The sequence below is a fragment of the Cebus imitator genome, unplaced genomic scaffold (assembly GCF_001604975.1).
Source record: "Cebus imitator isolate Cc_AM_T3 unplaced genomic scaffold, Cebus_imitator-1.0 Scaffold87, whole genome shotgun sequence".
Lineage (NCBI taxonomy): Eukaryota > Metazoa > Chordata > Mammalia > Primates > Cebidae > Cebus > Cebus imitator.
In genome coordinates, this window is record NW_016107402.1 from 836,789 (window position 1) to 859,376 (window position 22,588).

At 37.9% G+C, this 22,588-nt stretch overlaps 1 protein-coding gene and 1 non-coding gene across 5 annotated transcripts in view; both read left to right on the top strand.

The window, feature by feature from the left end:
* The window catches only part of KDM1A (lysine demethylase 1A), a 67,684-nt gene that overhangs the window by 29,079 nt on the left and 16,017 nt on the right, over nucleotides 1-22,588 (top strand). For 2 of the 4 annotated variants that reach the window (XM_017534505.2, XM_017534507.2), the window contains 7 exons: nucleotides 4,598-4,731; nucleotides 8,385-8,463; nucleotides 10,166-10,258; nucleotides 11,022-11,128; nucleotides 12,493-12,574; nucleotides 13,903-13,997; nucleotides 20,831-20,842. In XM_017534505.2, the coding sequence (XP_017389994.1) occupies nucleotides 4,598-4,731; nucleotides 8,385-8,463; nucleotides 10,166-10,258; nucleotides 11,022-11,128; nucleotides 12,493-12,574; nucleotides 13,903-13,997; nucleotides 20,831-20,842 (602 nt within the window). The remainder of the gene's footprint in view (nucleotides 1-4,597; nucleotides 4,732-8,384; nucleotides 8,464-10,165; nucleotides 10,259-11,021; nucleotides 11,129-12,492; nucleotides 12,575-13,902; nucleotides 13,998-20,830; nucleotides 20,843-22,588) is intronic. The other 2 variants (XM_017534506.2, XM_017534508.2) reach the window with 1 other exon arrangement.
* LOC119472178 lies at nucleotides 501-641 on the top strand. Its single transcript, XR_005201287.1, has one exon. It is a non-coding gene; the product is annotated as a U4 spliceosomal RNA (small nuclear RNA).

Here is a 22,588-nt window from a genome sequence, read left to right on the forward strand (position 1 = left end):
AAAAAAGATCTAAATTATTCCTTCAAATATTTAACTACATTTACTATATTTTCAGAGAAAGTAGAAGCCAGTCAGACCATTAGAAAGGGCAGTTCTGCTTTAGCGTGACTACATTCTGAAAGGTGATGCTGGGATTTCCTGTATAAAGGTGGTGAGCAGGAACAAATTGAACAGAAGACCAAGCTGGTATATAGGCAATCGTGGAGCTTTTTAATAATTTTAGAATGTTTCAAAGACAATATTTTGGAAACATTCTAAATTTTCAGAATACCAGATTCCTTTACTTAATGGAAAACACAAACACCAAAGTACACAACTATTAGAACCAGTATAAATTACTTCTGAATTAATGTGTACTGTTGGTACTTTTAGGATGTTATTAAAATCATTTTTATCCTAAAAGGTTTTTCCTCTGAAAGACATAGGTACTCATGAGTTAGATTATCCAAAGTGGTGTCTATTACTTCATTTTGGTACTATCCTATAAGAAGGATGTTTTGAGCTTTGCGCAGCGGCAGCGTCACAGCCAATGAGGTTTATCTGAGGAGCGATTATTGCTAATTGAAAACTTTTCCCTGTACCCCGCCGTGACGACTTGCAATAGAGTCGGCACTGGCAATTTTTGACGGTCTCTACGGAGACTGATAGTTTAAAAAAAAAAAAAAAAAAAGAGACTGAGAGTTAAAAAAAAAAAAAAAAAAAGGACATTTTGATTTAGCTTCTCAACAGTTTATGTTACAAATTAACATACATTTTGTTTCTTTAAGAAAAGGTTAGCTTTTTATCTTGCAGGCTTTTGACCCTGGTTTTGATAATGGTCTTCATTCCTTAAAATAAGTATCGCTAAAAATCAAAGAGAAGGAAATAATTATTGAGAGTTTTTAGAGACCATTTTTCATTTTTAAAAATGATACCAGAGTATTGAGAATAGCTAGTTTTTAAGATGCTGTTTCGAAGATAGACATGAAGAGTATTATTCCAAGCATACATTAGTATCACCACGTTTAGTTTCTTTAAATGCCTTTGTTTAAACTTCTGGTGTTTGATTTAAAGATACTTTGAAACTGCTGACATATAAATAACATTTTTAAATCATTGCATATTCTCAAAAATTCCCCAAATTAGCCAGCTACATTAGAGTGATTTTTTATAAGAACATCTGAGAGCCAGGCACGGTGGCTCATGCCTGTAATCCCAGCACTTTGGGAGGCAGGTGGGCAGATCACCTGAGGTCAGGAGTTTGAAACCAGCCTGGCCACCATGGTGAAATCTCATCTCTACTGAACATACAAAAATTAGCCCGGTGTAGTGGCACACACCTGTAATCCCAGCTACTTGGGAGGCTGAGGCAGGAGAATTGCCTGAACTCAGGAGGCAGAGGTTGCAGTGAGCTGAGATCATGCCAGTGCACTCCAGCCTGGGCGACAGAGCAAGACCCCGTCTCAAAAAAAAATGAAATTAATAAAACAACAAAAAAAACCTGAGGCCAGGTACAGTGTCTCATGCCTGTAATCCCAGCACTTTGGGAGGCCAAGATGGTATATTGCTTGAGCTCAAGAGTTTGAGACCAGCCTGGGCAACATGGTGAAACCCCATCTCTACAAAATATAAAAAAATTAGTTGGGCATAGTGTCTTGCACCTGTAGTCCCAGCTACTTGGGAGACTGAGGCAGCCTAGCTACTTGAGCTCAGAAGGCGCAGGTTGCAGTGCAAGATGGCGCCACTGTGCTCCAGGAGCCTGGGTAACAGAGGGAGACCCTGTATCACTCCCACAAAAAAGAACATCTGCAGTAAGGAAGAAACCAGATGTACTATAAAATTTGGTATTTTCTCTTACGTGATTTTTCTGTTATTGAAAAATAGTATTTTGCAGTAGGATATTCAATGACTACTTACTAAATGTATGGAAGATAATATAGCTAAGAAAGAAAACTCCCATTTTTGACAGGGAGAAGTGGAATTTAATAGAGATAATTGATTTTCATGTTAATAGTATACACTTAAGAATTATACCTACTTAGAGATATTTAGAAGTAAGAAGTAACCTACTTAAAGATATTTAGTTCAGATACTCAGAATTAATCTGTAGATAAGTTCCTTAAAATGTGAGATATTTTTGGTCTTGCTTTTTTGTTTTCAGGTTTTATTTATTTTGATTTGGGAATGGGGGCTGGGGACATCAAAGCCATATAGTTTTAGAAAATTTCACATTACTGAAATAAACTGTATCCACAGTAGTAAGCATTTCTTCTTTTCCTGCCTTAATTTCATGCTCCACCTACGATATGGCTCTTAATTTTTTTTTTTTTTTTTTTTTTTTTTTATAAGATATTTTTTTTTTTTTTTTTTTTTTTGCCTAAGGAATAAATTGTTCTGACAGTCTTTAATTTTAGGTATGGATTAATTGTAAGGATTGTTGATTTAGTAACATGAGACACAGTGTTTATGCCCTCATTTATCTACAGAGGATGCATAGCTTTTTCTCTTATGTCTCTAAGAATAGTATTTCTTAATGTGTGGCCCATAATTAGCATTAGGCATTTTTGCTTGACCACTTGTTAAACGTGGTTTTTTTCTAGGTAGTGTTTGCCGTTTGAATGTCTCTGCGAAACAGACTCCTTAATAGCTTAGCTATACTTTTCTGAATTACATCTTTACCTGCCTTTTTTTTACTCTCCTAATCTTACTAATAATGCCTTTGTGTTAGTTTTGCTTTCATTATCAGTGCTTCCAACTTCTTGTTTTATGTGCTTTAAATGATTATATATGGTCTGAGTATGGTGCCTTATGCCTGTAATCCCAGCACTTTGGGAGGCCAAAGCGGGGGGATCATTTGAGGCTAGGAGTTCAAGACCAGCCTGGCCAACATGGGGAAACCCCATCTCTACGAAAAAGAATTAGCCAGGCATACGCCTGTAGTCCCGGCTACTCGGGAGGCTGAGGCAGAAGAATTCCTTGAACCTGGGAAGCAAAGGTTGCAGTGAGCCAGGATTGCACCACTGCACTCCAGCCTGGGCAACAGAGTGAGTGTCCCTCTCAAAAAAAGAAAAAGATTATCTATGGATATCTGGTGCCTATTTTGTTATTTACATATAATTACTTAAATGGTATGGAATTTTGCAACTCTTTAAATTGAGTCTTGATTGTTTTATAGTTTTATAAGCTGGTGGATAAATACATCTATAAGGTGATCTTATAAATACATTTGCATTTATTGTGCTTTTTTTTTTTTTTTTTTTTTTTTTAAAGACAGGATCTTGCTCTGTTGCCAGGGTGGAGTGCAGTGGCGTGATCTCAGCACAGTGCACTCTCTGCCTCCTGGGTTTAAGCAATTCTCCCGCTTCAGCCTCCCAAGCAGCTGGGACTATAGGTGCGTGCCAGCACGCCCAGCTAATTTTTTATATTTTAGCAGAGATGGGGTTTCACCATGTTGGCCAGGAAGGTCTCGATATCCTGACCTTGTGATCTGCCCACCTTGGCCTCCCAAACTGCTGGGATTACAGGTGTGAGCCACTCCGCCTGGCCCTGTGCTTGTGTTTTTAAGATCACCTTATAAAGATGTACTTATCTACCAATTTATAAAACTATCAATACAATACCCAATTAATTAAAAGTTTGAAAATAACATATTTTTGGGAGGCCGAGGTGGGTGGATCACCTGAGGTCAGGAGTTCGAGACGAGCCTAGCCAATGCAGTGAAACCCCATCTCTACTAAAAATACAAAAAAAAAAAAATTAGCTGGGTGTGTTGGCAGATGCCTGTAATTCCAGTTACTCGGGAGGCTGAGGCAGGAGAATCGCTTGAACCTGGAAGCAGACGTTGCTTGTGAGGTTGCAGTGAGCTGAGACTGCACCACTGTACTCCATCCAGCCTGGGGAAAAAGAACGAAATTCTGTCTCAAAATAAAAAAGAAAGTAACATATTTTACTTGCAGTGTATAGTGTATGTATACACTGTATGCATATGTTATATAGTATATGTAGTAATATTTTACTTGTAGTATATAGTAAAGCATTCTAATGTTTCTGTCAGAAAAGATAAATTCCTTGCATTCTTCTTACTGTCTGCTTAATTTCTCTCACTGCTTACCAGCGTTGAATTATGATTACTAATGGATGGTACTGTTGATGGGATTGTGGTTTTCTGCTGTTGATTATTAAACCCTAGCATCATCTTTCTGTTTCATGCTATAATTCTGAAAGAAGGCATGGGATTGTGCTTTTCACTCCATGGCTTCTTTTTTTCACTTTCCTGTTAGTGCATTTTCCTTTATTCTGGTTCTTTAGTTTTAAATTTTATTGTGTCAGTAGTGCTAATTTTAATTAGATCATCTAATATGGCAAATTTATTTTATGGATGAAGAAGCTATTCTAAATGCCTTTTCTTATAAGGTATATTGTTTCAGTAAAGTATAAATTTTGGAATGTTAAGCTCATACAGGTGGCTAATATCTAAGGAAGTTTCAGCTATTGAGACAATTGAAAAGTTTTAAAAAAAATCAGTCTGTGAATGAGGCAAAGGAGTTTGAGCATTATTACTACCCCTGTTTTGTATTCACTTGCACTTTTCCTGGATGTCCTTTGCTTTCTTCGTTAGGTGTGGAGGGAGCAGCTTTCCAGAGCCGACTTCCTCATGACCGGATGACTTCTCAAGAAGCAGCCTGTTTTCCAGATATTATCAGTGGACCACAGCAGACCCAGAAAGTTTTTCTGTTCATTAGAAACCGCACAGTAAGTTTCCATGTCAGGTTTTTCACCTGGATTATAACAAGTACATATGGCTTTGATAGAGAATATGGGAAAAACAGAAAGGGAAGGAAGACTTTTAAAATTATCTGTAATACTATTTCCCAGAGATAAGCATTGTTAATAGTTATTTTTCCTTTGGGTATTTAAAAAATGTATATATAATTTTTGTTTTCATAAAATTGAGATCCTTCTTGGATACATTCTTTTGGATCCCTTTTATACTTTACAGCATAAATACAACATAAATCCATACTATATTCATAAATACACATTAAGAATATTTATTTAGGCCAGGCACAATGGCTCACACCTGTATTCCCAGCAGTTTGGGTGGCTGAGGCAGGCGGATCACCTAAGGTCAGGGGTTTGAGACCACCCTGACCAACATGGTGAAACCCTGTCTTTATTAAAAATACAATAGTTAGCCAGGCATGGTGGCGGACACCTGTAATCCCAGCTACTCAGGAGGCTGAGGCTGGGGCTGGAGAATTGCTTGAACCCAGGAGGTGGAGGTTATAGTGAGCCAAGATGGTGCCACTGCACTCCAGCCTAGCAACCGAGTGAAACTCCATCACTAAAAAAAGAAAGAAACAAACAAAGAAAACACACACAAAAAAGCTTTATTTAAGCATTAAAAAATGTTTTTAGAAAATCACTTTGTCCTTCCCGCTCAAGGTAAGAGAAATCCTTACCCTGTTCTGCTCATCTTGTTCAACTTCTTCCTCTGGCTGAATGATTTAACTTCAGTATCTGCATAATATTTTGTCTGACAATTGTGTTATAATTTAACTGCTGGACATTTGTGGCCAATTTTGCTTCATTATAATTAACTCTGGACAGTCTTATGCATTCTTGACTCTACCTATGGTTATTATTTCCTTATGATTGAGTTCTAGAAGGAAAACTACCTTGTCAAAGGGCTATGAACACTTTTTAAAAGTTTTGGTACATATTGCCAGATCGCTTCCCAGAAAGGCTGAACCAGTCAACAGCCCCACTGCCCTGCCATTTTTATTAAAACAGTGATAATCTATGCTACTTTTATGAGCCCAGTCCATCTCAGTTCTTTTTCATATCTTGGATTACTACTGAGACTGACTACTTTTTCACATTAGTAATTTATATATCTTCTGTAAATTTTTCTTTCATATCTTTTATTCATCAGGAATTCTTATTTAGCCATAGAGTATGTAGATGAGGGAAAAGTGCTATTCAGAACATACTCATGTTACTCTAGGGTGATACAAAGCAGAAGAAATTTACTTCATGATTTAGCTAATTTGAATATGAATATAGCTCAGAGAGATCATGGATATGTCTGCTTTTTAGCCACCACCAGTTTCTTTATTTTGGCTTTTAGATTGCAAAACCACTGCTAAATTTGGATTGCTAAATGTCATTTAGCTAGAGCAATTGATTATCCTGGGTTTTTGTAAAACAGAAAAGACAGTGAAGAAAAGATGATGAGTATTTTAAAAAATGAACAGAAAATTCTTAGTGTGTAGTCTAAGGCTGATTTGTCTTATAATTGAATCAGTTTCTGTGTGTAGCATATCAACATTTGCTCTAAGTGGATTTTTTGGAGGGGGGGCAAAATTGTTGGGGGTTTTTTGTTTGTTTTATCTGAAGGGAGTTTTCACTTTTTACTTAGATTCGAGCAGCGGATTTATCTCTGTCTTCTCTGATTCACCAAAATTCCAGATTTGGTGAAGGGTTGCCCCATGTTAGATTTGTGGTCTCTGGCTATGAAACAGAACATAAATCAAGCTCTGCTGCAAGAATTTTATCAATTTCCTAGTCTTAAACTATAGTACTTTAAAATCGCAACTTTAAGATTATTGAACTAATGTGTGACCTAAGCATTATTTTATAGGAGGAGAAGGAAGACTTGTGTTGGGAGTGAGGAACTTGGGCTCAGCGTGCACTTGAGGAAATCTATTTACTTTACAGTGGCCACAGAGTAGAGTATCTGTGCGGATTTGTTCATAATCCCTTAGTAATTTGGTTTATTTACATATAGCCAAATTAATCTCTTCCTGGTTGAAAGTTGTCTTATGGAGCAGTCTTTATTAATTTTTAGCTAAGACCTAAATATGACCCAGCGCAGTGGCTAACCCCTGTAATCCCAGCATTTTGGGAGGACGAGGTGGGTAGATCACCTGAGGTCAGGAGTTCGAGACCAGCTTGGGAAACATGCCAAAACCCCATCTCTATTTTTTAAAAAGTACAAAAATTAGCCAGGCATGATGGCAGGCACTGTAGTCCCAGCTACTCAGGAGGCTGAGGCAGGAGAATTGCTTGAACCTGGGTGGCAGAGGTTGCAGTGAGCCAAGATTGTGCCACTGCGTGACTTGCCTGGGCAACAAGAGCGAAACTCTGTCTCAAAAAAAAAAAAAAAAAAAAAGAAAGAAAAAGATTTAAATATAGTAGTAGTATTTAGTTTGTCTTGTGTTTTGCAAGTATATATTCACTTTGAAGAGAATTCATTTTAGAGCCCATTGATTGTACCATAATATTTTTTATTCCTCATCTTACTGTTTTTTTCCAGCAATATTTGAAATAGCTGGCTGGTCCTTTCTTCTTAAACACAGTACTTTCTTGGATTCGATAACTCAGTATTCTGTTTTTTCTCCTGCCTCCCTGGTTGTCTTCTCTGATTGTTTTGTAGGGTGATCCCTAACAATCGGCCATTACCTGAACCAACTCCCAAGCTGGTTCTCCTCTCGCCATGTTTTCTCTTCTAGGAACCCTTTTCAATGCATTTGACTTCAGTTATTACCATAAGCAGATGACTCCAGACCTTTTCTCTCTTCTGAGCTCCAGCTTTATATCCAGCTATTTTATATCTCTTCTTGTTGTCTTGGAGCTAAACTCATTATCTTATTTCTTCTTTCAGTGATTCCATTCAGCGTCTGGCATACCAGCTCGCTTAGTTGTACCAAAATGGAGGCGCTGTCCTTGACACCTTTCTCCCCAACCTCAACATATCTAGTTGATCATTAGATTTTGTAGATTTTATCTACTTAGTATCTCTGGAGTCATATAACCCAGGTTTAAATGCTAGTTGCTCCCTGCTAGCAGTATGGACTTGGCAAGTTACTAGGTGGTTTTCTCTTTTAGGCTAAATAACCCCAGCTTCTTCAGTAATTTACTTATTTGATATGGTTTTGTGTTTCATCAGTTTCTGTTAGGAGTATAACCTCACTGTTTTAATTAAAGGGAAGCCCATGTCTGGGGCCTTAAAGTTAAAAGGATGATTTTATTTATTTTTACTTTTTGAGACAGGCTTTTGCTCTGTTGTCCAGGCTGAAGTACAATGGTACGATCATGGCTAGCTGCAGCCTGGATGTCCTGGGCTCAGGCAATCCTTCTGCCTTAGCCTCCTGAGTAGGTGGGACTACAGGCATGTGCCACCATACCCAGCCAATTTTTATATTTTTAGTGGAAATGAGGTCTCACTATATTGCCTACACTGGTCTCAAACTCCCGGGCTCAAGTGATCCTTCTGCCTCAGCCTCCCAAACTGCTGGGATTATAGGTGTGAGCCACTGCAGCCAACCAAAAGATGATTTTAAAGATGGTCAAATGGCATATGTCTATTTGTATGTAATACAATTTATGTCATTTAAATGCAGTTGCAGTTGTGGTTGGATAATCCAAAGATTCAACTGACATTTGAGGCTACTCTCCAACAATTAGAAGCACCTTATAACAGTAAGTAGTGTGTTCAGAAGGACTAGTTTTGTACTGGATTGTTGATATGTTCTTCTAGGAGCCTAATGGTTCCTTGATAATTAATTATTTCATTCATATTTCCATTTTGTTTCACCTTGTGCTGTGCAAAAATAAATTTTATAGAAAACCTGCTTTCTATGTTTTTATTCATTTTCTGCCCTTGAAATTGTGTTAACAGATGAGTGCAAGAGATTGCTAAGTACTCTTCCTAGACCTATTGTCTAGCTTTGATCCGTGGAATACTTTAGCACTTCATTGGCTTGCTATCTGGTTTTCTTATTCCCACTTACCACCAACAATGTCTTGTGATGTTTTTGCCAAAGTAAATGACTGTTATAACTACTTTGTGAAGGTTTGGTTTTATTCTCATTCCCTCTGTGGTGGTGTGAAATTCTTTAAAATTCTAAATTAGACAGACACAGTGATGTACACCTATAGTCCCAGCTACTCAGGAGGCTGAGGTGGGAGAATTCCTTGAGCCCGGGAGTTTGAGTTCAGCCTGGACAACACAGTGAGACCCTTGTCTCTCAAAAAAAAACTAAAAATTAAATCAATACAATTCCAAATTATGTGTTATACATTTTGGTCTGCTTCACGGACTAATAGTTCTGAGAATCACATTGATTGATTAATTGATTGATTGATTGACAGGGTCTCCCTCTGTTGCCCAGGCTGGAGTGCAGTGGCATGTTCACAGCTCACTGCAGCCTTGATCTGCCAGGCTCAAGTGATCCTCCCACTTCAGCCACCATGCCCAGCTGGTTTTTAAAACTTTTTGGTAGAGACAAGGTCTCACTGTGTTGCCTAGGCTGGTCTGGAACTCCTGAGGTCAAGCAATCCGCCTGCCTCGTCTCCCAAAGTGCCGTATTACAGATGTGAGCCACTGCACTTGGCCAAGAATCACATTCATTCATTCATCCATTCATTTATTTATTTGAGACCTGATCTCACTTTATTGCCCAGGCTAGAGTGCAAGTGGTACAGTCATAACTCCCTGTAGTCTGGAACTCCTAGGCTCAGGCGATCCTCCTCCCTCTGCCCCCCGAGTAACTAGGACTATGGGCATGTACCATCATGCCTGGCTAATTTTTTGTTTTTTTTAGAAACAGGGTCTTGCTGTGTTGTCCAGGCTGCTCTTGAACTCCTGGCCTCAACTGATCCTCTCACTTCAGTCTCCCTAAGCCACTAGGATTACGTGTATGAGCCACCACCCCCAGCCTTAGAATTACTTTTTAAAAGGAGTCACATAACCTAAAGTTTAATGGAAAGGTTTTAATTTTTTTGAGATGGAGTCTTGCTCTGTTACCCAGGCTGGAGTGCAGTGGTGTGTGTGATCTTGGCTCACTGCAACCTCCACCTCCTGGGTTCAAGCAGTTCTCTTGCCCAGGCTCCCGAGAAGCTGGGACTACAGGCACATGCTGCCACACCCAGCTAATATTTTGTATTTTTTTTTTTAGTAGAGACGGGTTTCACCATGTTGCTTAGGCTGGTTGCGAACTTCTGAGCTCAGGCAATCCACCTGCCTCAGCCTCCCAAAGTGCTGGGATTACAGGCATTAGCTACTGCGCTGGCCAGGAAAAGATGTTTTTAAGGACTTGATGATGGGGAAATGGAAGAGTTAGAAGCATATTGTTTAAACTGCTGAAAATAAAACCATATTTTTAATCCACTTATTCTGTAGGTGATACTGTGCTTGTCCACCGAGTTCACAGTTATTTGGAGCGTCATGGTCTTATCAATTTTGGCATCTATAAAAGGATAAAACCCCTACCAAGTAAGGACCTCCTACCTGTCTAATAAATTTTACCTTTTTAAGTTATGGTTTCAGGACTGTATTTTATGTCTATGATGACATTAGCATTTTATATTGATTCTTAAGTCTATGTTTAAAAATATTTCCAAGTTAATCTTCTTGTAAGTCAAGTTGAAAATAAAATCTCTTAATGTGCATTTGCCTTGATTTCTAGTTTGATAGCTACTTAGAAAAAGCTACTGGATTTCCAATTTAAAAAACAGAATAAAACAACAAAATTTGTTCAAAATGAAAGGAGTTCATTTTGCAAGTAGATTTGAGGTTTTTCTCTCATTGACCCATTCTTTATGCTAATGGTTGTTTTTTTAAAAAAATACTTTATTTTTTTCAAAAAGAGATACTAAAGACTACAAGGGTAGAGGTTAAAGGAAATTGCTTTAGAATAGAATGTGTCCTAATATAATTGTGAAGTAAATGAAGCAGATTATTAACCAATTAACTAGGAATCACAGATACTAAAACACATGACTGAGGTAATGAGAAAATAAATCTTAAGGTAATGGATTTGATTTATAAATGTTTGACATTGAATTTGAGTTCTTAAGTTTCATATATTTGTTAATTTGTTTTCAAGTAGTTTCCATATTTTGAAAATAACTCTCTGAACTATTTACTTCGTTAAGATATTATGTTAAGAAACTAGAGGTTTTCATGAAATAAGACTCTTAAGTACAAACTTTTATGCCTACAACAAAATATTATTTTTTTCATTTTTTGCTTTTAGCTAAAAAGACAGGAAAGGTAATTATTATAGGCTCTGGGGTCTCAGGCTTGGCAGCAGCTCGACAGTTACAAAGTTTTGGAATGGATGTCACACTTTTGGAAGCCAGGGTAAGAATTTCATTTTGAGTTTAGAGGCTTGAACTAATGGAAATACGGTAAGGAAATTATCTGTTGCAAATTAAGGATTATACAACTTGAACTAAGCCAAATTGATTTGTATAATAGTATTTTGGATAGTGTTATAGTTTTTGAAAAAGTAGTGTTTATAGTAATGCTTTGAAAGGTACTCTGTGAGTAGGGTTTTAAAGTATTTGTTTTCTTGACAGATATTTTCAAGTCATTGTTTCTTGTAGTTAGGGGCCTTCCTGGACATATCCTTTGTTAGGAGGCAGTTGTGTTTGGTGATGGAACAGAGTGAATTCCTTATTTTTGATAAAGAAAAAAAGTTGCTTCTCAGGCAGGAACCATCTTTTAGAAGCCAAGATATTGGTTCTTTTCTGTTAGTCCTGGAGAGAGAAATGGAAACAGAAGGAGCAATAAGAAATAGTGGCACACAGTAGGAAAAAGAGCATCATATTAGGATGCTACTATTCAAGCTATTTTCATGAATAATTTTTGAAATCTATTTTCGAATGGCATTAAACTGCTAATTTTTTAAGAGTATGGGGAAATTGAAATTAAATATTTTCTTGATATACTATTATTAAAATATTCACAAAACATTTTTGTGCACTTTGTATAGTTTGTACTAAAAAATACAATAAGGACTAATAGGACCATTATGATTCCTGTCTATGAGGGGTTTATAATCTAGTATGTACATTTTTGTTTTGTTATGCATTTTTGTTTGGAGTCCCCAGAGTACTGTTATATTATTTATAATCATTAAATTATTTTGCTACATCTCAGCCATACTTGAAAATGCCTGGTCTGTGGTGATAAACCTGGGCCTATTTAGGGATGAAAGGTATCGTGAACAGGCTATGTTCAGTAGACTCTCTGCACCTGGGCATAGGGCTGCACTGGAGAACCATTTGTTAGAAAAATTATCCATCAGATTTTTCCCAGATAACATTGGGAATCAGGGTGTAAGAGTCAGATTACAGTGGTAAAAAGTTGATATTTAGTGTTGGTCTATGTGGTTGGCCCTCGTTCATCCTGTACATTAAAAGGTATTATAGGCAGCTGGGTAGAGAGGTACCTGTGACTGAATATATCTTCCAACTGTCAAATTGTTTTATATCACATCATTTAATTCTGTGTCATTTAGTTATATGACATTTAATTACATATCATTTGTTACCTGCTTCTCATTCAAATAGTCTTCAAGTTAAACTTCATTTGTTCTTTGTGCCCATACATCTTTATTTTTAAATTATAGAAGACAGAGCCATGGTATGGTATGTACACAAAATGCCAAGTTTGTGGTTAAAACAGAATTGATGATTTTGGCTATTTAATTTCTGAAACAGGATCGTGTGGGTGGACGAGTAGCTACCTTTCGCAAAGGAAACTATGTAGCTGATCTTGGAGCCATGGTGGTAACAGGTCTTGGTAAGTAGCTATTGGTTTGTGCTGTAGTACGTGACATGAGACTCAAAAAATTTTTAAAGCCAGAGATGCAATTTTAAAGTATATTGGTTTAGGATAGTCATCTTCTGTTAGTGAGAGGTAAACTGCCAAATAGTCTTCCCGAAAGGATGTAGCAGTATATATAAAACGTAAATTTTACATATCTTTTGACCTAGAGTGTCTTTTTCTAGTTCTAGGAAATTATCCTAAGAAGATAAGTAGATAATGTTGTGTTTGAAGCATTTTTAATATGGCATTGTTTTTGTTTGTTTTGAGATATGGTCTCACTCTTTTGCCCAGGCTGGATTGCAGTGGCATGATCTTGGCTCACTGCAACCTTTGCCTTCCATGCTCAAGTGATCCTCTTACCTCAGCCTCCCTAGTAGCTTGGAGTATAGGCATGTACCACTATGCTTGGTTAATTTTAATTTTTTTGTAGAGATGAGGCCTCACTATATTACCAGGCTGATTTGAATTCCTGGACTCAAGCAATCTTTTCAAAGCACTGAGATTACAGCAGTGGTTTCGAACTCTTGACCTCAGGTGATCCACCCACCTCGGCCTCCCAAAGTGCTAGGATTACCAGCGTCAGCCACTGTGCCCAGCCTAAACTAGCTTTTGAACAAGCTTATAGGACAAGTACAAAGAGCCCCACTAATTTATGCTTATAATTACAAATACGTTTCATGGCTTTAGAAATCTAAAGAGGTAGGTGAGTAGCTTTATGAGCCACAATAGCTGGCCTTGTTTGTTTTTAATAGAAACAGGGCCTTGCTCTGTTGCCCAAGCTGGTGTCAAACTCCTGGCCTCAAGAGCTGCTTCTTCCTTAGCCTTCCAGAATGTTGAGGTCATGAGCATTAGCCAGCTTGCCCAGCCCTAGCATTGTTTTTGATAGCACAGCATTAGAAACTACAGACTAGAAAATTAGAATATTATACAATAAGAAATATGCAGCCACTAAAAATCATGTAACTTCATATTAATGTAAAATGACATCCACAGTATATTGCTAAGTTGAAAAAAGATTATAAAATAATACGTTATGATCCTTTTATGTGTGTGTCTATAATTTTATACACTTAAAATCTAGAAGGCTCTGTAATAAAATGTTAATAAGTAGGATTATAGGTAATTTTTTTTGCATTCTTCATATTTATCTTACATATTTTTACTTGGAGTGCTTTTTTTGAGAAATTTACATACTGTAAGCTTTCGAGCATTTCTTATTTTGAGTAAAAATATTTTTTACTTTGAGGTCTTTGTTCTCTTTTCATAGGCCTATTGAATTTAATTGCTTGAGTTTTTTCTAGGAGGGAATCCTATGGCTGTTGTCAGCAAACAAGTAAATATGGAACTGGCCAAGATCAAGCAAAAATGCCCACTTTATGAAGCGAACGGACAAGCTGTAAGTCGAGGACAAACAGAATTTTTCAACATTTCTTTGGTTCAGTTCAATTTTAGGAGAATGGTATGGATGAGCATATACATATATCCACATACATATATATACCTACGTAAGTGTATATATATAATCTAAGGGTAGAGATGATGTAACATTATTCTAGTTGTTTCTTAACTCTGAGCTGTGTAGGAAGGGATTCTTGTATATACATTTACATGTCTATTTAACATTTATCTTTAGATATTTAGTGAAGGCTAGCTAGACAGTTAATCTTTTTATTTGGCCGTGGCCACCCTCCAAGGGACTTGTGGAATTGGCCACCCTCCAAGGGACTTGTGGAATTGGCCTGATCCTCCGTTTTGTTTGTATTGTGCCTTCCATCATGTGCTTTAGCTCCACGTGTTCTTTATGACTTCAGTTTTGTGTTTATAGGCTAAAATTTTTGATGGGCTAATAGCCAAATGGTACTTTCCCAAATGCTTAGATAGGCTAAAGTATTTGTTGACCAGAGGCATAGGAGCTTCCTATACTTAACTATGACAGTAGCATGGAAGTGATGAATGGTATGGGGAGTGGCACAGTTTAACAACTCTAAAATAGGCTTTGATTACGTAAGTCGGTCCTAATTTTTTTAGAAGTGAAATTCAAAAGTTTGTATTTAGCAAAAATTTTACTGACTTCCTTTATCAAGATGAGAGCCCACACTTCTTAGGACATAAGCATATATTATCTTTCTATTTGAGGGCAGGGGAGATTTCTTATGTGTATGGTGGGTTTAGCTATTGTTACTAAAATTGGTTGGATCCTAGCTCTTGAATTTTGTGTGATAGGTCTCAAGGAACATCCTCACTTATTCCTGTCTACCTTAAGGCCTTATGGGGTTCGTATCAGAGAAGGACAGACTCTTAGGGAATGCTTTGGTTTCCATCCCCACCATCCTGGTCCAGATTTCCCACCAGGGCCTGGGCGGGGTAGGTAACAGGAGGCTTCTTGCAGAAAAAACTGAACAGAATGAGAGAGAAAGGGTGAAGTAGAGATTAACTCAGCAATTGAGTAAACTTTTCTTACTCTACCAAGACCTGTAAGGGATGTAGAGATGAATAAGCTAGTCCCTGCTATAGTGGTACTTATACAGAAATAATTCTTTTTTCCCAACTTTTTATTATGGAAATTTCAAAACATGGACAGAAGTAGAAAGAGTACTATAGTGAACCTCTGTTTTCCCAGTTTTGTTTTATGTGTCCCATTCCTGCATCTTTGAGTCCAGGGAAGTCTGGAGTATTTTAAGGCAAATCGCAAACATATCACCCATAAATATATTAATACCAGTAACACAAAGTCAACCCAAGGATTAGATAGAAGAACAAATTACTGTGGAAGAACTAAGATGGCAAGAGGGTGTATGAAGATGTGAGGGGAAGGGCAGTAAGAGATTTGGAGGGAAGGCGATCATTTGTGAATGGCAGATCCAGGACTTCAACATGTGTCTATGGAAGGGAAAAGCATTGCAGGCAGAGGAGGTTTAAGTCAAAGCAGAGAAATCTGTAAAGGAGGATGGGATTATACCAGTGAGGATAGGAAGATAGAAAGTTTAGGGTGGGGCCATGTTGTGGAGAATGTTGCTTGCTAGGCTTGATTGTAGGTTGGAACTTGAGAGGTTTGAGGACAGGGGACGTGACATGATTAAATCAGTGTTTTAAGTGTAATATTAATAGTAGGTAATAAGTATAGAATTGAGGTGAGGGAAAGCAAGGCTCCAGAGTGGCTAGTATTGTCCTCAAGAAGAGATAGAGACCACAGTAAAGATTAATCACGGATCATTGAGACACCATCTTTTTCTTTAGACTTTCCTGAATGTAGAGCAGGTTCATTAAGTCTTTCTAACAGTAAAGAGAAAACTTTTTTTCTAGTAGAGCTATACAGAGAAACGTCTGCTTTCTTGGTATTAGATAAGCTTTAGCGCATTTTTTAAAACATTTGTTTCTCTACCACTACTGTCCTCAGGTGGGCATGCACTGGCTGTTAGTCTGTGAACTAACTGTTGGTTACCAGTGTGGGATGAGATAAAAAAAATTACACCACTAACTACACTATTAATTCAGATGGTGTCTTTTTTATCCTAGTAGCAAAACTTTCAGAAGTGAAGAAAGTGGTGCATTGATTTATCCATATCTCATCAGGACCAGCCCTTTGAGTAGCACTGTAAACAGTTGTTAACCTTCTGTGGCTTTCAGCATTTTGAATGCAGGGATATTTTTCCCCATAAAATTGATAGTTGTCATTCTACTGTGATCTATATAGGATTTTCTAAGTTGACGCATTTGTATTTGGCGTAGTAACCAAGCGTTAAGATTTTAAAGCATTCTCAAATTTGGGAATGGATTCTTTGCAGCTTTGAGTTAGGCTTGCCTTAGTTAATCAAACATAAGGCATGCTAATGTTTCTGTACTGCAGGCTCCAGTAGTCTATCTCAGAGTAAGAATGGACAACCATTAACTAGTAAACTATCTTAATTTTGAGAGAGTCTTGCTCTGTCACCCAGGCTGGCATGCAGTGGTATAATCTTGGCCCACTGCAACCTCTGCCTCCTGGGCTCAAACGATTGTCCCGCCTCAGTCTCCCGAGTAGCTGGGATTACAGGCATGCGCCACCACACCCGGCAATTTTTTTTTTGCATTTTTAGTAAAGATGGGGTTTCTTCATGTTGGCCAGGCTGGTCTCGAACTCCTGACCTCAGGTGATCCACCTGCCTCAGCCTCCCAAAGTGCTAGGACTACCAGTGTGAGCCACCATGCCCAGCCTAAACTAGCTTGTGAATAAGTTTATAGGACAAGCACAAAGAGCCCCACAATTTATGCTTATAATTACAAATACATTTCATGGTTTTAGAAATCTAAAGAGATAGGTCAGTAGCTTTATTCTCTTATTGCAGGAGAAGAAACTAAAGCTCACACATGTGTTTGCCTAAGGTTATCATAATCTAAGTTGAAGAACCAGAATCCGTTGTCCAATGTTCTGGTTCACATTCCCATACTCAGCCAGACTATGCCTGGCTGACATTTCAAGGAAGTTGAGGGTGGAGTGAGTGAGTGCACATCAGCTGAGTCTCATCTGAGAGCTTTCTTTCAGTAGTTACTCTAGGAGCCAGCAAGGCCCACGTAAAGTAAGAATTCATTCAGTCTTTGATTTTTCTTTAGTAAACTGTTGGATGAAATGGGCTTCTATTTCTTTATGCTTTGTGGACAACTTCAGTCAAAAAAGGAGTAATTGGTTCTGTTGTTAGTATATAGAAATTAATATCATCCTGTAGAAGGCCAGAAAGTTACTCAGAGTTATATCACTTGTAATAGTGTCTTAAGGACATATCTCTGTACCCAGACACTTTGTTGCTGTAGGAAAAGAAATCATGTAGCAAGTGATTTTTATTTTATGTTTTAATCACGAATCACAAGAATCCCTCAAAAAGTTTACTTCTCTGTTCTCTCTCCTACATTTGTAGTTAGTGTATTGAGTTTCTGTGTTTGTTTTGACAAGGGAAGTTTATGTCATGGCTTTGAATGACTAGAACAAGAGCTTCCCTAGTAAAGATACTAATATTAGGGATATAATATAGAGATATAAAATAATATAGGGATATTCAGCATATCCCTCTAAGTAGAAGAGCTCTCTACTCGTTAAGCCTACAAAACAATCAGAGCTAGTATAGCAGCTGCCTTCATTTGATTGGTGATGGAATTATACTCTGACCTATGCTATGATCAGCTGCTTCAACTGGACATGGTGAAGTTTGGGAAATAGAGTAATTCACATTTCAGGGAACATTTTGTAGGTCTCTGCTGAGGGGACTGAAAACACAATTGGTGGGAGAGATGGTGAAAATGGCTCTGAATGTTTTCTGCATCTCCTGTACACCAGCTAGTAACTCAAGGGCTTTACTTTTTCTTGGAGGGGGGTGATAATGAAAGGATATCTTAATCAAATTTCCACAGGGCTGTAGTATTCTGTATCACAAGGGCTCTGGTCTCCTGTGGAGTGTTTGTGTGTGTGTGTGGTTACCAAGTGAGATCCAAAGGGTTCCGGAACTGCTTTGAGAAACTGAGCTTTGATTTTTCTTCTTGGGAATGGCTCAGCTGTTAAGAGGAACAATGACAGGCAGCATGTGAAAAGTAATTGGTGTCAGGTCTCTTACAGACACCATTAACTATGTGTGTATTAGGTATCTGTCATAACTTAGCCAGTTTTCATTTGTATTCTTAAACAGTGGTGCTTAGCTTAGTACACTTTTGATACAGGCCTGTTGGCCTTTTGGTTTTCCTCCTTTGAAGAAACATCTTCAGTATCTTTATGACAGCCTTTCTCTGCCCTTTAAAATCATTACTGCCAATCCATGCTTGTTTATAAATGTAAAAATCTCATGCCTGCCTTTAATGGTCCTGAAGTTGCAAATAGTTTTTTCCTCCTTAAATATAGTTATAATACTAACTTCGTTTTTCCAAATTCTATTAATTTATTCATTTAACAAGAATTTACTGAACACCTCTACTATATGCTAAAAACTGCTAGAAAGAACTGCTTAGACATGTTGTGTATACCTTTTCTATACACTGTAATCACTGCTTTAAGGAAGTCAAAAAGATTCCTTATGTGGTGAGAGTGGGGAGAGACAACAGTCTCTATAGAATCACACTGATTATTTTTATTTTGGAAACAGGAGGATCTTGCTGTGTTGCCCAGGCTGGAGTGCAGTGAGCCATGTTCTGCAAACATGGCTGCAGAACATGTTTGCAGAACATGGCTCGCTGCGGCCTTGCCCTTCTGGGCTAAAGTGATTCTCCCACCTCAGCCTCCTGAGTAGCTGGGACCACAGGCACATACGCCTATACCTGATTTTAAACAATTATTTATAGAAATGGGGTCTCACTATATTACCCAGGCTGATCTCAAGTCTGGGCTCAAGTAATACTCCTGCTTCAGCCCCTCAAGGTGCTGGGATTTACAGTTGTGAGCTACTGTGCCCAGCCTAGAATCACATTGAATTTTATTTGAATTAAAGATATATTCCCTCTTTAGGGATAATAGCTATATCTCATTTCTCTTGGCTGTTGAGAATCAGATTTAGACTCCTCAGAAGTAAATTGCTTCTTCCAGGTTTTACCAAATGAACTAATCTTAATCTTCTGCTTCACCATAATTCAAGAAGTGCTCGATGGCATGGGATGGGGAGATGGAGATTGACCATGGCCTTCACTAGCCTTGTTTGGCCATTACTGCTTTTTTTCCTGATTCTTTCTGGGGATATCTCTGGCTAAATTTCAGAACTTTCTTTACCTAGTGTACATTGCTTCATTTAACTCCATTCTGCTCTGCTGCTGGAGAGTTTATGAAGACTTGGCTGTACAATATTTTTTGAAGACCTAAAGAGATTGTTAGAATGAAACCAGAGGTTGAACTAAAGAGAGCTGTCCTTATTCCTTTGACTTCTTGCAGGATCAGGGGCCTTGTCCAGAAAGTTGTTTAGCTTTCCCACATTCTGCATGGGCTAGACACATAGGCTTTCCTTCCCCTGGACATATTTAGTGATATAATCTACAGAACCAAGACAATCAGGATTGAACCTGTTTGGAACAATGAGACTCTTCAAGGTCTCTTAGTCTTGAAGGAGCTATTTACCTGGAGCCTTTCATATAGAAATAAACAGCTTCAAAAGGTCAATCAAAATGTGTTTAAAGTGATACCCATTTTGTTTGCTTCTTAGATAGAAGGTTCTTATATTATTGGCCGATTCCCCAAAAATGCTTCTTGGTTTGCTGTTACAAATTCTCACTATGTTGCACTGTAGAAATACTTAAAACCCGTTGTAATCATTTGTTGAGTTTCTTTCTCAGGATACAAGTTAAGTATCTAGATTAGAATAGTCAGGTAAAATTTAAATTATTGTGACTTATGTTTAGTGATTGCCAATATTTCAATTCCATTTTGTTACTGTTACATAATTATTTGTAGAACTAATAAAATCCAAGGATTCTCATCAAGGGGTAATAAATGACTTAAAACATGGGTAGTTTGGGGTTGTTGGGGTAGTCATTTGTTAGTTCCTTTTATTGTCTGGGTATGTCAAATAGAATGTTTCTAACTAGCTTGTTTTTAAAATGATTCTGATTTAAGGGTATTAAAAACACATTTTTGTTTTCTCCCAGTCAGTGTTGATTTCTTAAGGGACAAGTATTTTATGTATTATTTTCCAAATTTTCCTTTAATTTCAAAGTGCAATTTTAATGTTAGTGGGGAAAAAGGCAGGTTGCAAAGCTCTCCCTGGTTGCACTTGCAACACTCCTGTAATTGCTTAACTAGGTGGAAAATGGATGGGGCCTGGTGACTGACAATCTCACATAATCTCATATGACTGAGCCTCGGGTTAGAGTGGTGTACCGGAGATGCAGCCCTGTCATCTGGTGTCAGTCAAATGTGGCAGCAATCTTTTGGTTTGGTTTTTGTTTGTTTGATTTTGTTGTTGTTGTTATTGTTCTGTGTTTTTCCTTTCCTCTTTTGAGTTTTACTTTATTCCTCACTTTCTGACACTTCCCTCTCCCCACCCTCCCTCGCCTTTTTTAACTGCTTTTCTTTTGGCCATTTCTATGCCTTGACTTTCCCATTTGGTCTCTGTACAATCTGTTCCTTATTTCTCTGGTGGTTGCAGCTTCTGAGCTAACAGACTGCTTCTGTCATGCTATGTGTTTAAAGCCTTGATTTTATTGCTGTCATACAAAACTAAACTTGACGTGGCTGTTGGGCTGTTATTTACAGTTTATTTCTCTCTCTGCTGCACTGGTTAAAAGGACACTGTCAAGGTATTTTTTTCATAATTTTTCAAATCATTTTCCTCACTGTTTACAATAACCCATTAAAAGCTTGAAACCTAAATCTTTTCCTTTCAGAGATCCTCTCCATCATACATTCACACTGGTTTGTTGTTGTAGAGTTGCGCCTATATGTTGGGCTGGTGCCATTTGAGTTTTTGTCATTGAAAGCGCGTGTAAAACATTAGGTTTTTTGTGGTTGGTGTGGGTGGACTAAGGGGGAAAGTGTAATGAATCCAGTGGGCTGCTCAGCAAACAGGGAAGAAACAAAGGTCAAATTTGGTCCCTCTAACCTTGACAGTGTCCCTTTAAATATTTCTCTACCACACACCCTGGACCCCAGTTACTGAGCCTGAGTGCTGTGTACTTTTTCAGTTTGAACTTCCCTATGTGACTGTCATTCTAGCTGCAAAGATTAAAGCTTGTCTGAAGCAAGCCATCCAGTTGACACTGGAAGAGCTTTAATCTGTACAGTTTGCACACTTGTGTATTGACACATTCTGCCCTGTTGTAGAGGCACATGTGACCTAGTCCCTCTTGCTGCTATTGCATCCTCTTGATAGGCATTTTAGAAGCAGCACATAGAAATATCACTTTTGTACTCCATGAAAAGCAGTTAGGCGCATTGCATCTGTGATCAATTAAGACCTCATAACTACCTAGATTTCACATTAAAATGTAATTGTTTCCTTTTTGAAAGAAGAACCAAATTTAGATTTCCAGAACCATCTTTTATAGCATCATTGCAGAATTTACACTAGAAGTAGCATGTTTCTGAGCAAAATTTCAGCACTGTTTGAGTTGCTCTGTATATGACCATCACATATCACATCAGTGAGGAAAAGTAGCTGAGAAAGTAAATAAAATTCCTGACAAAAGGGTCTCTTCCATCAGCTCTCATAGCTGTGTAATAAGAACAAGCTCTTTTTTTGGCCACGGAGTAGAATGAGTAGTAGGTCAGAGGTTTTTGAGCCACCAATTCTAGGTACCTTCCTGATATAAATGGCACCAAGCATCCAAAGCCTGATTCTTTGCCTCATTTAACAAAAACTAGAATATTTTTGGAGATTTAGATTTTCTTTAGGCTAAGGGTATTATAAAGATACCCTGATCTCTCCCATGTATAGTCTTTTAGAACTTAACTGCTTTGAATATGATTTTCATTAAGTCAGTTATGGTGTCTGTCGTATTAACAGTTCAAAGGAGAGTTGCAGTTCTCTTTCTTTTTGGGGGCATTTTTTTTACCCTTCTTGCCAGATTCTTTCTGCCACACATTGGCTTATCTTGTTGAGTTACTTATGTGATCAGTGAAGGAGCAAAGGTTAGTGTTTGAAATTGTCTGTTGGGTTGGGAAGTGCAAAAACCTGGAGTTTCAAATGAGAGGTAGAATCTTACCGGGATGGTCTTGTCAGCAATCAGTTACCTCTGACTGCAAAAGGTCGCTCCTCCTGAGTCTTACTAGAGTCGCTCCTCCTGAGTGTTTACTAGAATTTACTTCAGTGTTTTATTTTTGTGTTACCAGTTTTAGGGTCACTGTATTTTAATCACATTTCCCAGCTGATATCAGCCCAGCTTATAACAAGCAATACTTGCCTTAGACATATTTTTTCTTTCTCTCACTTCTGTCACGAATTCAGCAATAGGATTGCAGATACAGTTTACTTTTGGGCTGAATTAAGCAGTAGCAGAGGGGTGTGTGTCAACTAGCTGATATTATCAATAGGCAGGGACACAGTG